Here is a 13,655-nt window from a genome sequence, read left to right on the forward strand (position 1 = left end):
TTATAAGGTATTTTTTTAATTAAAAGATTTTCATTATTGTATTTTGATAAAAAAAAAATCAAAATTAATCATAAAATGTAATTCTCAATAGATTGATAAACTATAAGTATTACATTAAACAATAACTAATTCAAACCATGAATGTGTCTACTTCATGAGATCTTAGTTCTAACTTAAGTTTGAAAGCATAACATAATAAAGTTTTATAATCTTGAACATTTTTTACTTCAAAAATAAAAAACAGAAACATTACAAGATACACAAAAGTAAATCATGCATGAAACTTGCTCCATGGCATTAACATATAGAGGTAAACTAAGAGCCTCTCAGAGGCCGTCATACAAAACCTAAAAAGCTGAAGAAGGTTCATGTGAACTGCCAGCCTGATCATCTCAACTTCAGTTTGGAATTGAATCTCACCACAATGGCATTACCATCTTTAAGCCTTTTAACTGTACTACTGTACCATCTCTGAGACAGCCTTTGTAGACCACCTTTTCCAACCAAGTAGTACTTGCTGCTGAAGTTGTTTGTTGCCATCTGAAGCTCTCTAAATTGAAATCTCCTCAGGTTTCCAAGGCAAACCTCCTCATGATGTTGCTCTGAAATTTTTTAAAGCCTACAACTGTTAATCTCTTCTTCTTCTGTTTCTTTTTTAATGATATTGCTTAAAAAATGAGTTAGGTTTACTAACCGTTGACGTCAAAGAAAATTTGCTGGTTGTGTCTGTACCTCCACCAAAGAAGGAAACCAAACCCAAGAATTAGTAGACAAATGCAGCCCAGGCTTGAAGAAAATTAGAGCAGTTGTAACATGTTATTTAATGATAATCTCTCAAATAATCTATCTTAATAACAACAACAACAATTACAATATAGAAAATGACTTACTTGAAGGTCTTGGCAGGCAACCTTGGTACTGGACCACTTAGATTGTTGTATGACAGGTCCCTAGACCATTAAAAGAAATCCCATAAAACCATTTTATAAACTATTCAACTTGTGATGGAGCCTTGATAACAAGTAGTATTAAAATGCTAAAAGTTGAAAAGAATTACAGGAAGGCAAGTTGTGTCATGTTAGCCAAAGATGCAGGAATTTCTCCACTCAAAGTGTTATTGTCTAGTCACCTGATATATTGGTAGACACAAATCCATCAAAAAGAAATTTTATATAAGCCTTTGTAGAGGAAACTGCAACCTATCACAAAATCTTAGAATGCATCTATGAAAGATTTTGACTTTACAGGTTGCATAGCCAAGAAAATATACTACTGAACCAAATAATATTGTATAGGAACTAGAATTAAATACACAAGGTACTATAAGAGAAAAGACAAACAGATGAAAATTCAGGAAAAGAATAGATAGACAATCACAGAATGGAAAATCTCTTTACCAAGAGTAATAACCAAAGAGTGACTTTTTTTTCTTTCCCTTATTAATATGTTATTCTAGAACTGAGTATCTAAACTTATAAAGTATGTGTCTACCAATGTATTATATTTAAATACAAAAAGTATCAAAATATTTAGTGTTATGCCCTGAATTCAGATAATCAAGAACAGACATAAGTGCATCTAACAAGATATGAAATTTAATCTTTCTCAAATTAAGAAATTGATCTCACTCAATCCCCGAGCAGCTCCAGAACGCTCAACATTACTATTTTCAGATTTATGATACCTAAAGAACTTTATCGATACATAAAGATTAACGAAAATGAAAAAAAAGATTCAGCAGCATAATCTAAAGCACAACACAAGACTTCTTGTATCGACGAATTATATTATTACAACAAATTTTTGTTTCAAAAGAAAAAACCAGCGTAGAAAACTTTCATTGAATTTCGACCAATATGGTATGTTGAAATGTATGTCTTAAACACAGGCATCCAAGTATTTATGTATGCACCTAAAGAAAAAATACCTAGTGGATAATAAATAAGGAATAATTCAAAAGATTCACTGCCTTGATAGCTATTGGCTGAACTAAAAGCCAACAGGCAACGACACTGTAAAGGTAATATGGTTATAGGCATAAGATTAGACTCCTGAAGTAAATGCAATTCAAAACAGATTCACATGCATGAGTGAAAGTCCAGTTGCTGATCATGCACTTTGTCAAGATGAGAAGCCTGGGGAATTTTGGATCTTGTACTATTCCATGTTAGCATTAGTTTGCCTCTACAAAGTGCTTAGGTTAAGAGTCAGTATAGCATTCTTTTTTAATAATTGAAAATTAAAATATTTAGATTAACACTAATCTATTCATAACACAAAATAAGAGACAAAGAAATTCCACCTAACCAAATACTTGTGTCTACTACACTACAAAAAACATGTCAACCATAGAGGTACACTAGATAAAGAAAGAACTCTTTACAACATAAAATTCATATCGTCAACAAAGCCAAGTAAACCTAGTTTGTTATATATAGATTCTATTCACTCCAAATAATTTTTTTTTCTAATTTGAAGCCATACTCTTTATAAAGCAAATAAATTTAAAGGAAAAAAAACAGAGAAAAAAGATTGAAAAGGAAAAATCAGAGAAAGAAAATAATACTTTTTCCAGTTTCATGTTGATGAGTTGTAGAACAGGAATTATCTACCTGAACTTCAGAATCAATCCTGCAAATTAACACATTAACAAGTTCGCATTATATCCATGAAGACAAGTAATAAAAAGAAGATTGGAATGAAGTGGAAAGAAAGATTGGAATGGAACGGAACGGCACGGAAACATAGAGACAAGCTAACAACCTATCAAGATCATAACCTCCCACTCCAAGAACAAAGTCCATGTCAATGGATCCAAACTTAGCTTGCTTCATTTGTGCCATCCCAATAATATGCTGGCACCAGTGCACATAAAAGTATAAGTTTTTAAAAAATTATTTATTATGAGAGTGAAACACAAAAGCTGAATAGGATACAAAAGTTGATTATTTGGTTTCTGTTAGTTGAAGCAGCTGGCTCCTCCTTCAGTCTCCTTGTTAGCGGAGAATATTCCATTTTGGAAGTATAAGCAGAGGAAGACACATATAGGAGCAATAACTTCTTATATGCTATTCGTTAAAATTGTATACAATTATTAATATCTCATAAAGAACACCTTAATTCTCTTGGTCAATATCTCCAGCTCAACCTCAGTCACTAAATATCACAATGATAATCAAGCACCAAAACCAGTTTTAGATAAAGTTTGAATAAAGAATTATGAGTCATTTGACATTCCCAAATGGTAGAACCATTTGTGAAATTAAATGTAAAATCTACTAAACAAATCAATTTTCTCTTGTATGGCAAATACTTGGAGGGTGTTTTTGCTGTGCAAATTTATTGGTTTCTTCTCAATACAATAAAATAATAAATGCAGTTTTCTAGAAATGCCAAACTGTTTGGTTTGTTTTGAGGTGAAACATCTGTCGCAAACAAACAACTCAATCTCTATGATTTGAGCCTTAGATTTGCGAGAAAAATCTTTCTAGAGACATCACCCAAATCCCTTCAAGATACAAAAAAGGGTATGATTTATGATCCGTGTACCTCTTTAGATTTGCTGCTACGTGTACCTCTTTATACGTTTAATGGCTGAGGGACCAACGTCTCCACCAAAATACTAACGATAGACATTATTACTACAAATTTTTTTACATAAGCATTTAAGTACAACAAATCAAATTACATAAGTATTATTGCCGCAAATTTCCATATATATACATATCAACATTACAATTGAGAATAATATCACTAATAAGATTCCTGAAATAAGGACACGCTTTAAGTATGTTCGTAATAGCTAGAGTTACCCTCAACCAATCAAACTTCACAATAATTGTTCTATAGTACAAGCTCCCTCTTACATAACTTGCCAAAGCTTCAGCAATGAGAAGACTATAAGTGCCAAAGAGGGGCAATATCGAAGAGCCCATAACATTATTGGTACCATCACTTATAACCATACCAAGACCCACCAGTCTTGCATTGGTGTTGAGTGTTGAATCTGTGTTGACTGACTATGACAACGTCTATACGAAGTGCATTCTCTCGTGGAGAAATAGTTAGCAAGTTTCACATAGCCTGACTACAATCAACACTTGTAAAGTCATTTGCTTTTTTAAATTGATCCAAAAAAATTAAGGGCCCAAGGAATAACCATGCCTAATCATGAGATTTTTAATAGAGTGTGCAAAAATATGATTTTTTTTTTCAAAAAAAAGTTAATCTATGACTTTTTTTAAGAATTTTCACTTTTATGGGTTTATTTTCCCATATTTTTGTATAAAAGTTGGTTATGTCATAAGTTTACTCTTAATCAAGTTTTATTAACTTGGAATAATATGTTTGTAATTTGATTATTATTTTTTTAGCTTATTTGTTTTTTATATTATTTTGTATAACTAATTTTATATTAAATTTTTCTTTAATTGTTTTGCAATTTTTTTTGTAATATGAATTGTGTTTATTATTTTTTTATTTATTATAAACATTTTTTCATATTTTTTTAGATTGTACATTTCTATTTTCAAATCCTAGGTAAAGTAACCAGTTACTTGATTGATTTTTTACAATTATGTAAAAAAATAATAAAGCTAGGTTAAATAACATGTATCAGGATGAGTAACTTTCTGTCATTAGAGGGGTAACCAATTACCATAAGAGGGGTGACGGGTTACTCATTAAATATGAAAAAACATCAAATTTAAATGAAAAAGAGGAAGAACACTTCATTAAAAAATGAAGAGGAAGTAACTATGATTTTAGTAACATAGGTAACTAGTTACCATAAAGAACCAAAAAATATACACACATCAAAACGTGAAGGTAACTAGTTACCCCAGAAATATATACACAAAGAACGGGAAAGGTAACCAGTTACCACAGATATGAAGAGAAAAAACATCAGAACTACCCTCTTCATATTTTTTTTTTCTTTCTAGATTTGAATGTTTCCATCAGAGTAACTGGTTACCCATTCACGTTTTCATATTTTTATTAGTTTTCTTTTCAAATTTTGGTGTTCCTATAAGGGTTATAGTAAAAATAAAATGCTGGAAAAATTTATTTGATTTTTTTTACATATAGTGGAAAAAACTATAAAAAAAAATACAATAATAAAATATAATAAATAAATAAAATAGTAAATAATTATGTAATGTTAAAAAAATATGTGTGAAAAAAAGGAAAAAATAGAATGAGAAAATAATAAGTACCAAAAATGAAGAAAAAAGAAGGAAAACAAACTTAGGAAAAAATATGAAAAAAAAACAAAACAAAAGAAATGATGAAGGACAAAAAACAGATGAATGAATAAAAATGAAAAGAAGAAGAAGAAAAATAATAGAAAAATTGAAAGAAAAAAATATGAATGAAAATATTGGTAGAAAAAATGAAAAAAAAAAGGAAAAAAAAAAGAGAAAATGGAAGAAGAAAAAAAGAAAGAAAGAAAAAGGGTCATATGTGTGAAAAAAGAAAAATGGATGGAGAAAACAATAAATACAAAAATGAAGAATAGAAGGAAAAAATGAAAAAAAAAAAAAAAAGGAAAGAAAACTAAAAAATTATGAAGAAAAAAAACAATACAAATTAAGGAAAAAAAATAGATAAATGAATAAAAATGAGACGAAAAAGTTTAATGGAAAGAAAAAATGGATAAAGGAAAAAATTGGTAGAAAAAATAAATAAGGAAAAAAAGAAAAAAAATAAATAATTGAAAAAATATTTAAAAAATGAAGGAAAAAATAAAAAAATTACCTTCAAAACCAAAGAAAATATAACTATGATAAAAATTTGCCATTTCTATATTTTAGTTAGCTACTAACTGTGTTTCCATACTTTATTTTTTTATAATAAATTTTCCCATACAAATTAAAAAAAGTATAATTATAATATTTTTGTACATTCATGATACAAAATCCGTATTTTTTAAAAATTCTTTTATTTATTTTAAAAAAGATTTTCTAAACAACGCATATAAACTTTTCAACATTACCACATCAGACCCAATCTACCAACACTACTACAAAAATTAGTTTTTAGGATATTTTTTAGGGTACCCACTTAAATGCGAGCCCTAAAAACATCGCCTAGACCTTTTAAGACACTCAGTGAGAGTCTTTAAAAAATACATTTTAGGACACGCAGTGCGAATCCTAATTATTGATGTGGGTCCTAAAGACTATAAGAAAATTTGAGTCAGTGGAGATTTTTAAGAGCACACTTTGAGTGTCCTAAAAGAGTATTTATGTCTCTTAAAATGAGCCCTAAAAAAATAATAAATAAATTAATTAATTAAAGTTTTATTAACAACTAAATTAAAAAAAATAAAATAAAATCACTTAGCTCCCTTGTTCTCTCTCTCTCTCTCATTGCGTCGTCTCTGCCAGGGCCGAACGATTGCCCTCTCGTCGTCGGCCACCGCCACGCACTAGCCCAGTCGACGAGCCGTCCCCCGAAACCCCAACCCCCGAAGACTAGCTTCTCACGCGTGGCCTAAGGCCCTTAATGGGGAACTCAAAGTTCTGCGATTTTGGGTTTCTCCCAAACTTTCCGAGCACTTTCCGGCCTTAAAGAGCTTAACCACCACCACCACCACACTCCTTGCTTCTTGGCTTAAAAACCCACTAAAGAATCAGCTCAATGGTCACTTGAGTTTGAAGTCAATGTTCGTCGGAATCCATTGTGATTTTCGAACCTTCAAGCGTAGATCTGAGCTTTTCTGAGCCATTTCAAACTATACCACATCCACCACAATATTTCCCTTGGCTTGGGCTTTAAAACCCAATAGTTACTTTTCCGAACAACCACCTTTGAATGGTGGCGCCGCTGCCATTGCCTGAGCTCTGTCGTGGGTCTTGGCCGCGCGACCACTCAGAGTCAACGGAGACTCGTTTCAAGCTGCCAAGATCACCGTTCAACTAGTATCGTCATTTTGAGAGCTATGGTATAAAATTCTGTCTATGGTTTTTAGCTATTTTGAGTCTTGGAAATTAAATGCGTTTTGGATCTAAGTATGTGTTACAAACTATTTTGAGGAGTTGATTTGTTATGTGAATTATCTTGCTGCCTGAGATATATAGTATATATGTGTTTATTGCAGGATTTTAATTTTTGGGATATCCGATTTATAGTTGTTATGTTGTTGGATTTCTAGTAGAAATGTAGGCTATATTTGTTATGTAATACTGTTTATTATGTAATGCATAATGCAAACATCAAGATTATTCATTTTTTTTTAAATTTATTTTTTTAGATTTGTAACTATCTCATTTAATGTATAAGTTTTGTTAATTTAATCTATAAGATTTTAGATTTCTAAATAAATGTTTCATTTAAATAATACTTTTTAATTTAAAATAAATATAGATTAATTTTTTAAAAATTAAAAATATAACATTTAAGGGCACGCATTGAAAGCCTTAAAAACTTTATTTAAAGAACTCAATGAGATTTTTTAGGACTCACACTCATTTTTTTAGGACTCGCAATGTAAACCCTAAAAATTATCACTTTTTAAGACTCTCCTAAGAAATATCACTTTTTAAGGCTCTCCTAAAAATTTTTTTAAGGCTCGCAGCCTTGTTTGTAGTAGTGCAAGATCACTATATATATGAATATAAATCTGTATGAAAACCGTGAAGGAGAATTACCACTTCTTTCAATTTCTCTCTAATGTCCACAAGTGACCCACATCCCCAAAGTGCATGGACAACTGTTTTCTGGACCTTTCAAGCATCCAGGACAAGAAGTACATAATTGCATACCACGGTAGGAAAGTGCATTTAAAGAAGGAAGACAATTATGTGTACCTGAAAAAATGAACAATTAATTTAAATGTTTCTTAAACATATAAAATAAATAAACAACAAAATTAACAAATCAATAAAACTATATTCATGTTCTTCTTAAACATCTTTCCAAACTGGGGTCCAAGTCAAAATGGGGGAACGCACTAAACTACTAACACAATCGCAGAGAAATTATTTAAAAAGGAATTTACTGATTTGGTAACTTATATTTTTTCAAAGTGCAAAACCTAACTTTTTACCTATCTTTCCAATTTTACAATATTCATCTAGATTTTATCTTGATTTATACTTGAACATTAACAACAAAATCATAAGAGTCAACACACGGAATTACAAGATTCGTCTGCACTGAAAACTTATTCCAGCCGACTAGTGCTTGGGTTCCCTGAACCAGGGTAATAACTCTCACTATATCAAGATGTAATTTTACAATAACCAGTTCAAGAATCTACCTGTAAACTATACAATCTTTCTCAAAATACAGTGAAGCTTTTTACCCAAAATAACCAAATCCCATGGTTATAGATGCAAGATCCCCTTGCTTGAATGTTGAACTCCCTTCAACAATATTTCAGATCTGAACACCTTCAAATCTATGGCGTCAAGACTCAGCTGAAATCCCTTCAGCAATCACAACTTGACTTCAGAGCTTGCACAGAAACCTTGAATCACCATCAATGGAGTTTCTTGCAAGAACCTGCAAAAATCAACAAAACAAAGAGAAGAGTATTACAAAACATAATCTCCAATAGTCCGATCTAAGAGAGTTAGTTGTAACTAATTAACCAGGCCAGTATATATACTTAGCTACAATTAGGTATAAACCAGAAACAACCAACATCTATTAATCACTAACACCCTTGCTGTGCACACAGATTGACGTGGATACTTACTAAAAACACGAACAAACTCCAGACACAACAAGAGACAATTCCAGACACGACTGGACCTAATTTTTCATATAGAAAATATTGGTCCTTAAAATCTCTCCCTTGACAAATTATGGTCAATGACAAAACAATCAGTGCAAATCAAAATATTAACCATGCAACCAACAAGAGTCTGGACAACCAGTAAACAGAGTCGTAAACATCCACAATAACAAACAAAATATAAAAGAGTCTGGACAAAACCGAAAACACATTTTTAAACAACCAAAATAACAAAAAAAAACACGTGATCAAAATGATAAGAGAAGTAATATAAAATCATCTCCTCCTTCATTGAGCATAATCTTTGACCACAATCGGTTGACAGCTGCATCAGATTGCTCCCCCTGGAGAGGTGCAGTTGAATCAAGAGCCTGGGCAATGGCAGCAAGAAGCTCTGGTGGAGATGCAGTGGCCAACTCTGTGTCAACTGGAGGCACTGTAGATGAAAATGGGGGCACCTAAGATGAGACCGGAGTAGGAGAAGCAGACTCGCCCTACATAGGAGCCGAAGACTTAGGAGCAACTGAAGATTCACCAAACGAGTAACGATGAAATGCAGGAGGAGAGACATCGAGCGAAGGGGTAAATTGAGAGCCATACTCAGTCTGAACAACCGTACCTTTGACAGTCTGAATAAGCTTGTACATTGATGCCTCAAAAGCCAATTGCCGCGTCTGATCTTTCTTGGAACGCTTAGTGAAGTCCTTGAACTCGGTATACAACTGTACTTGCCAACTGGAATCAAAAAAACCCTTAAAAAAATGAGCTTTGAGCTTAGATGGCTTCGAAGAAGAAGGAGCAGTAGAAGGAACCTTCTTGTTGAGAACTGCCAGAAAACTTTTAGACAAAACAAGATTCGTAACCTGGAAGTCATGTGTGGTCAGTGGTGGTTTTGCAGGCTGAATAATCTTCTGAATCAAACTTGGATAAGGCAACTTGTTGCGAGTGCCAGTGGAGGAAGCCACATCACAAATTCGATCATAGATGAGACTAGACAAATTAATGGACACCCTGGTGTCCACAGCGTACAGAAATTTCCCAATCTCAAGTGTAACAGAGGATAGGTGAGAATTGGGAAACCAATTATATAAGGCCACTCGATGAAGGACTCTATAGAATGGAGTCAGCTTTGTTACAAGAATATCATGATTCCCCCAAACATAATCAAACTGGCCAGTGAGAACTTGACCCATGGTAGTTTGAACTGGACTGTAGGATTTATTATATGCAGGTTTAAGTACTTTTGGAACTTTGAGTACACGAGCTATAGTGAATGGTGCAAATTTTATACGACTACCCCTCACAAAAGCAGTAAGACAATCTTCATTCTCTCTTTCTCAAACAGACTTATCTAGATTAGCATAGAACTCCCTAATTAAAGCGGGATGAGGAGACACCAATTTGGACACTGTATGAACCCAATACCTAGACTTTTAAAGGGCAACTAAATCAGGAAAATCCTCCAAAACAATAGAGTATTCAAGCCACAATTCCCTCACAGCAAACCATCTTTGATAATGCGACGCCTTAGTAGCATCTACAAAGTACTGAATAGAGGTAGGATCAACAATAGACACAGAATCCTTAGGGCCAGAAACACGCTTGGATTTTTTAGCAGAAGGTTCAAACTTAGGGTTTTTGGACTTACGTTTTGGAGCAGAGGATTTTTTGGGAGGTGATGAAACAGACACTTTTCCTTTTCCTTTGGATGGAGCAGGGACATGGGGTTTGGGTTTTGACTTGATTCTAGACCGTGTCTTGGGAGGTTTGGGTGATGACTGCTTAGACACACAAGGAAACTTAGGAGGAGAAGGAGCTGGTGGGTTAGTGTTTGGCAATGGAGAGGACTCACCAGGTGGAGACGATGACACTACAGAAGAACGAGTAACACGTTTTGGTGAAGACACAGAAACAGATTGAGAAGACTTACCTTCAACACAAGGCGGCTGTGAATCGACCACCCCAGCCCTAGAATTGCCACAAGGAGCAGACGCAGTCACCTCTTCAGTAAGAGATGACAACGGAGAAGATGGAGACATCTCAGAGACAATAGGCGGAACCGGAACTATGGCCAGAGCCAAACTAGGGTCAGGATTAGGGGACACAACCTGATCAGGTGATGGGGCGACTGCAGAGGCCCAGATGCATCCACAGAAGGAGGGATAGCCACCTCCGGAGAAGGAGAGACAGTCACATCAGCGACGGGAGAAGGTGGGACAACCGAACGATGGAAATTAGCTCTTTGTTTCATAATGTCGAACACGTTTAGGGTTTCTGAGATTGGAGCACTGTAAAAAGAACTCACAGAAGCTCAATAGATGTTATACTTTTAGAGAGACCATTTGAATTCCCCTACGAGTGATTTACCGTGCATGAAAAAAAATGTTAGTTTTAAAAAAACATGCACACACAAAAAAAAACACCAAAGCCCATAAAAACAACCCAAAGTAATATATGAAAGACCAAACATGACATTTGAAAAAAATGAAACAAGAATAAAGTCTAAAGAGCCAATATAAAAGAAATATTCACACTTGAATGGCAGTAGAGATTTATTAACAACAACTCTGAGAAGCTCAACATGGATTAAAAAAAAATCTTATCTGGTCAAAACATACACACCATGCTTACAAAAAAAAAATGAGAAAAGTTTGTGATTTATACACCCTGAAAAACATTACTTAAGTAAACACACAATTTTTTTCTAAACAAGAGATTTGAGCCATTATTTTCATTTGTGTGTGCAAAAAGACCTCATGAGGACCACGAATCATCAAGAATCATTAACTGGTCCACTCACTCAAACTATTTTATTTTTATTTTTTTTTCTTTGATATATCCTCTTTTGACAACGAACACTCTGAGTTTTCCAAATACCTAGCACTCGCTTTCACTCATCATCAGAGATGTAGTCGTCTCTTTTTTTTTCATATTTTTCTCATCAAATACCAAGAGGAGGAGAAAAATCCTCAGGGCATATGATGGTACAAAGGAAGCTCTTCCCATTGCATCCAATAATGGTAGCCGTTTGAGCTGGAGAAAATAAAGGCTCAATTCTAAATCTTGGAAAAAAATGATGTGATTAAGAAGCAGTGACCAAGAAAGAAGTAATTCACACAAACAAACAAAAAAAAATATTGGCAAAGCATGGAGAAAAAAATGTGACCAGATGGTTCTTGAGTATTGTTCTTGAGGGTTTCTTGATGTTCTTCAATATACAAGGGGTTATTATCTTTCAAACTCGTAATTGGTGCCCTTATTGTTGTTTAAATGTTGGATTGATGGTGGAATTGGTTTATAAACTAATTTAGAGGCTGGTATTAGGTCCAGGTTCTAGGTTTGGGCTTTGAACTCATGACTTGGAGAAAAGCTTGAGTTTCAAGAACTCAAAGTGTGATATTTGGCATTTCTGGGTTTCTGAGTGCTTTGAGGTTGTTTGTGGGTGCTTGGGAAGTTGGATAACCTACTTGGGGGTCAAGGTTTCATTAGAATTGAGTTAGAAGCTTGGTTTGATGACTCTTGGGGGTCTTGGGTCAGATTTTGACGAGTTTAGGTCGGAGGAGTCACAAAAAACGAAACTCAGAATTATGGGTTCGCATTGTAGCAACCCTGCCCTGGGTTTGGGCGCCCCTGCGCTAAGCAGGGGAGGGCTTGGGGACTCTTTGACTTGCTTGGGTGCCCCTGCTCTATGCAGGGGAGTTTTTGGGAACTCTCTATTAGGATTAATGCCCTAGAAGCATGTAAAGACATTTTATTGAATTAAATAAAAAGAACAATTTTATTATATTTGAATATTATAATTATTGCTTGAATTAATTATATGTTAATATAAAGAAAATTCCTTACCCATTAATGATAATATGATCTTGTATTAGTACGAGAGAATTAATATCATATATAATCAATGAAATTGTCAATAACATATTAAAGTAAGGAATCTTTAATGAATGATTACTAGTGCAGTTTACTAAGCATACGAGATGCAAGTGATCTAAATTCAGATTACTGATGTGGATTGACATCTTAGTAAAGGTGTTGTATATAATAGAGATTATATATGACTGGACTGATAAAAAATTATTATCTTTAAAAACTTATCGTTTGACATAAAGATTTGATTCTTATCATAATAGATGATCATTTGTAGTACGTCTAATTCCAGAGTATTCATGAACTCTTGTTTGTGTTTATTGGATCTTTTGATTCACTCGTTAAGGTTTCTTAGTATAATGAGGCTAATGAATTTTGTTTTGGAGATTCAATATCATGAATGGATGAGAGCCTGAATTACAATAATGGAATCCATACTTTCCTAACAGATCAAATATTGGTTCCCTTATGGGTTAATTCTGGAACTGAATAATTATTGAGCTCAAATCTATAATTTGATTATATATTAATTATTCGCTACTCAATTAATGGTACTTAAGGATCAAGAGGTAATTAGAAGGGTAAAATTGTAATCTTGACCAGCTCTAATTAACGAACAAATAAATGGAGGACAAAACTACATTTATTGATTATATCAATAGACTACAAGAGAAAACTCTGTAAATATAATTATATAAATACTTAGAGTGCAGTTCCATATTTATAGTGGAGTAATCATTAAATTAATAAATAAGATTATTGGATTAAAGAGTTCAATTAATAATCTGGTTTATTGGAGCTTCGTATTATAGGTCCATGGTACCCAGATAACCTCTGTCTTACACTGTCAAGGGTAATGATGTCAAAAGAAAGATTTGTAGAGACAAGGACTTTATTGCAAATAAATTAATTTTCTAGGGCAATGAAATAATTATGTGATAGTTATGGGCAATTGATTAATTATAAATTAATTAATTACTTAACTATATAGTTTTGGTTTTTGAAAAACTATTGTTAAAATAAATATTAATCTTGTTTAAGA

General features: G+C 33.2%; 1 protein-coding gene and 1 pseudogene across 1 annotated transcript; both read right to left on the reverse strand.

Moving 5' to 3' along the window:
• Positions 1–245: 245 nt before the first annotated feature.
• On the reverse strand, positions 246–2,834 carry LOC133785590 (protein NSP-INTERACTING KINASE 2-like; annotated as a pseudogene).
• A 7,342-nt stretch (positions 2,835–10,176) lies between these two features.
• On the reverse strand, positions 10,177–10,782 carry LOC133785591 (extensin-like). Its single transcript, XM_062224810.1, has one exon. It carries the CDS (start codon positions 10,780–10,782, stop codon positions 10,177–10,179), a length of 606 nt encoding a protein of 201 aa, XP_062080794.1.
• Positions 10,783–13,655: the final 2,873 nt, after the last annotated feature.

The sequence above is a fragment of the Humulus lupulus genome, chromosome 6 (assembly GCF_963169125.1).
Source record: "Humulus lupulus chromosome 6, drHumLupu1.1, whole genome shotgun sequence".
Taxonomy (NCBI): domain Eukaryota; kingdom Viridiplantae; phylum Streptophyta; class Magnoliopsida; order Rosales; family Cannabaceae; genus Humulus; species Humulus lupulus.

What these genes read in the sequence shown, in the direction of transcription:
- LOC133785591 (XM_062224810.1), bottom strand. Translation starts at nt 10,782, where the DNA reads ATGTCTCCATCTTCTCCGTTGTCATCTCTTACTGAAGAGGTGACTGCG.